The following is a 2,253-nucleotide window of genomic DNA, read 5'->3' as shown; positions in this document are numbered from 1 at the left end:
ATTTACATCAGTCTTTATACGTTGTCAAAGTAGAGTTGCTAAATATAACGATAATTAAACAAATAAAACACAAAACAGTAATCATGAGGAGAAACTACAGCAAGAAAACACAACAGCAAAAAAAGTAAAATCAGTAATACGAACATATTAAAAAATGTATAATTTAAATGAAGACTGCATGTTGTTCAGAGTTGGAAAGTGCTGTTTGATGTGGAGGGTTTCTTTGACCAATAATTCCAGGTCAGTATTAGACTTGCAGAGGATAGAGAAATTTGATGGTATTGGTTGATGTCCTGTTTCATCACTGTGTTGGCGTATAGAGGAAACACAGGGGTTATTCAATTTTTTTGCGTTTTAATGGAAATTCCCATATGTTCATAGGCTCTGACTTTTAAATGGCGTTTGGTTTTGCCAATATAGGAGGCCTTACAGTCTCCACGCGTGTAACGATAGACAAGCCAAGAACAATAAGGAATAGGAGGAGATCTTTAGTAGGGAAGAAATTTTTATGCGTGATGTGGATTTAAAAATTAATCTTAAATCCACTTGAGGGTAGTAACGACCAAGTATGCGTTTAAGTTGATTTTTTAAATTTAAGCTTTGTTTGTCAGTATAGGGAAGACACGAGTATATAGTAAGTTTGGGTACAGTTGGTATCTTAATTGGATTTGTGAGTTTCTTTGTTAGGAAGGTGTTGGTAATGTTTTCTAATAAGTGTCGTGGGTAGCAGTTACGTTTCAGGATGTCATGTAAGAACGAAATTTCAGAGTGTAGATTAAGATATGTGGAGCACAGGTTGTAAGCTCTGTTTATTAAGCATGTAACAAGGTTTCGTTTATACATAAACGGGATAAAGCTATCAAAGTGTGTAAGGAGACGTCTTTTTTCGGTAAATTGATGTGGAAAATCCATTAGCATTACGGTTAATGAGCATGTCTAAAAAAAAGGTAAATTATTATTATTTTCAACGTCACATGTAAATTTAATGACAGGATGTTATGAGTTAAGGTATTCTAAAAACGTTGAGCATTGATCACTATTATTAAAAAGAATAAAAGCGTCATCCACATACCTTCTGTACAGAACAGGCCTAAAGTTAACTGGGCAAGTGTCAAGCCATATCTGTTAGAGCGACATAACCACCGATTCATGTTAGGCCTTTTATTATTAAAAATAGCTGGTATTTCTCTTTCACTATCCAAGGTTTTATGTACACTTTTACCGTATTCTGTACATACGCCACTTATTACCTGACAAGTATCCACGTTAATATGATCTTTCTCTCAGTTCTAACATTTTAAAATATGTTGAATACTTTTATCTCCTGAGCTGCTGGACCTCTTAAACACCGAGATTCAAATTTTATTTCAAATACTTCGCAGGTTTGTGTATTCTACTCATGAAGCCTAAAAGTACATAGAAATAAATCTTTATTTTCGATTTTCTGTAGGAGGCCTTAGTATACTGGCAGTTTCTACAAAAAAATCATAACAATAAAATATTTAATAAATAATTCAGTACTAAGTTCAGCCTAAACCAAAGTATTTCTCGTTGTTTCAGGATATCCAGGAGCTCCTGCCACAGGAGATATCTCCAAAACTTCGGCGTGTTAACAACTGCATCACAAAGAAGTTCAAAGGTCACAAGGTAAGCCTAGGGTTACCTGATACGAAGAACCCACGCGCACACCAAACTGGTGGCATAAGATAAATTGATTATCAACGTATCACACAACGGTGCCCTTAGGAACAACCACAACGTAAAACGACATTAGTTGAAAAACTAGGACTAAAAATCAAAGATTGATTAAGTTTTATGATAATAAATGAAGTTTCAGTTCCTCCTTTGAAGGTTTTTTTCACGCAAGCTTATTGTTTAACAGATGACATATATATATATATATATTTTAATACTGACAAATTTCATAAAAGGTGAGTCTGATAAAAGTTACAATGGACAACATTGTTAATCAAAATAGCTGACCGTAGATCTGTAAATCTTGACCAATCATAATTATGATAATTGGTTGAACCTACAGTAAATAGTCAAAACCACGGCAATTGTGGTAACCAATTGAAACTATGGCAATTACTTGAAACTATGGTAACTATTTAAAATTATGGTAATTAGTGGAAACTATGGTAACTATTTGAAACTATGGCAAATATTTGAAATTATGGTAACTATTTAAAATAGTCGGAAATATGGTAATTAGTTGGAACTATGGTAACTAGTTATAATTATATCAAATAT

General features: G+C 33.2%; 1 protein-coding gene across 1 annotated transcript in view; it reads left to right on the top strand.

The window, feature by feature from the left end:
* LOC111083269 overlaps positions 1 to 1,763 on the top strand; it is a 6,431-nt gene extending 4,668 nt beyond the window's left edge. Inside the window, exon 5 of the mRNA XM_022379650.1 lies at positions 1,561 to 1,763. Coding sequence (XP_022235358.1) covers positions 1,561 to 1,710 — 150 coding nt within the window. The 3' untranslated portion in view covers positions 1,711 to 1,763. The remainder of the gene's footprint in view (positions 1 to 1,560) is intronic.
* Positions 1,764 to 2,253: the final 490 nt, after the last annotated feature.

This window comes from Limulus polyphemus, unplaced genomic scaffold, assembly GCF_000517525.1.
Source record: "Limulus polyphemus unplaced genomic scaffold, Limulus_polyphemus-2.1.2 Scaffold8823, whole genome shotgun sequence".
NCBI classification, from domain to species: Eukaryota; Metazoa; Arthropoda; class Merostomata; order Xiphosura; family Limulidae; genus Limulus; species Limulus polyphemus.
The sequence above is the reverse complement of the archived record's forward strand: the minus strand, read 5'-3'. Positions and strand labels throughout refer to the sequence as shown.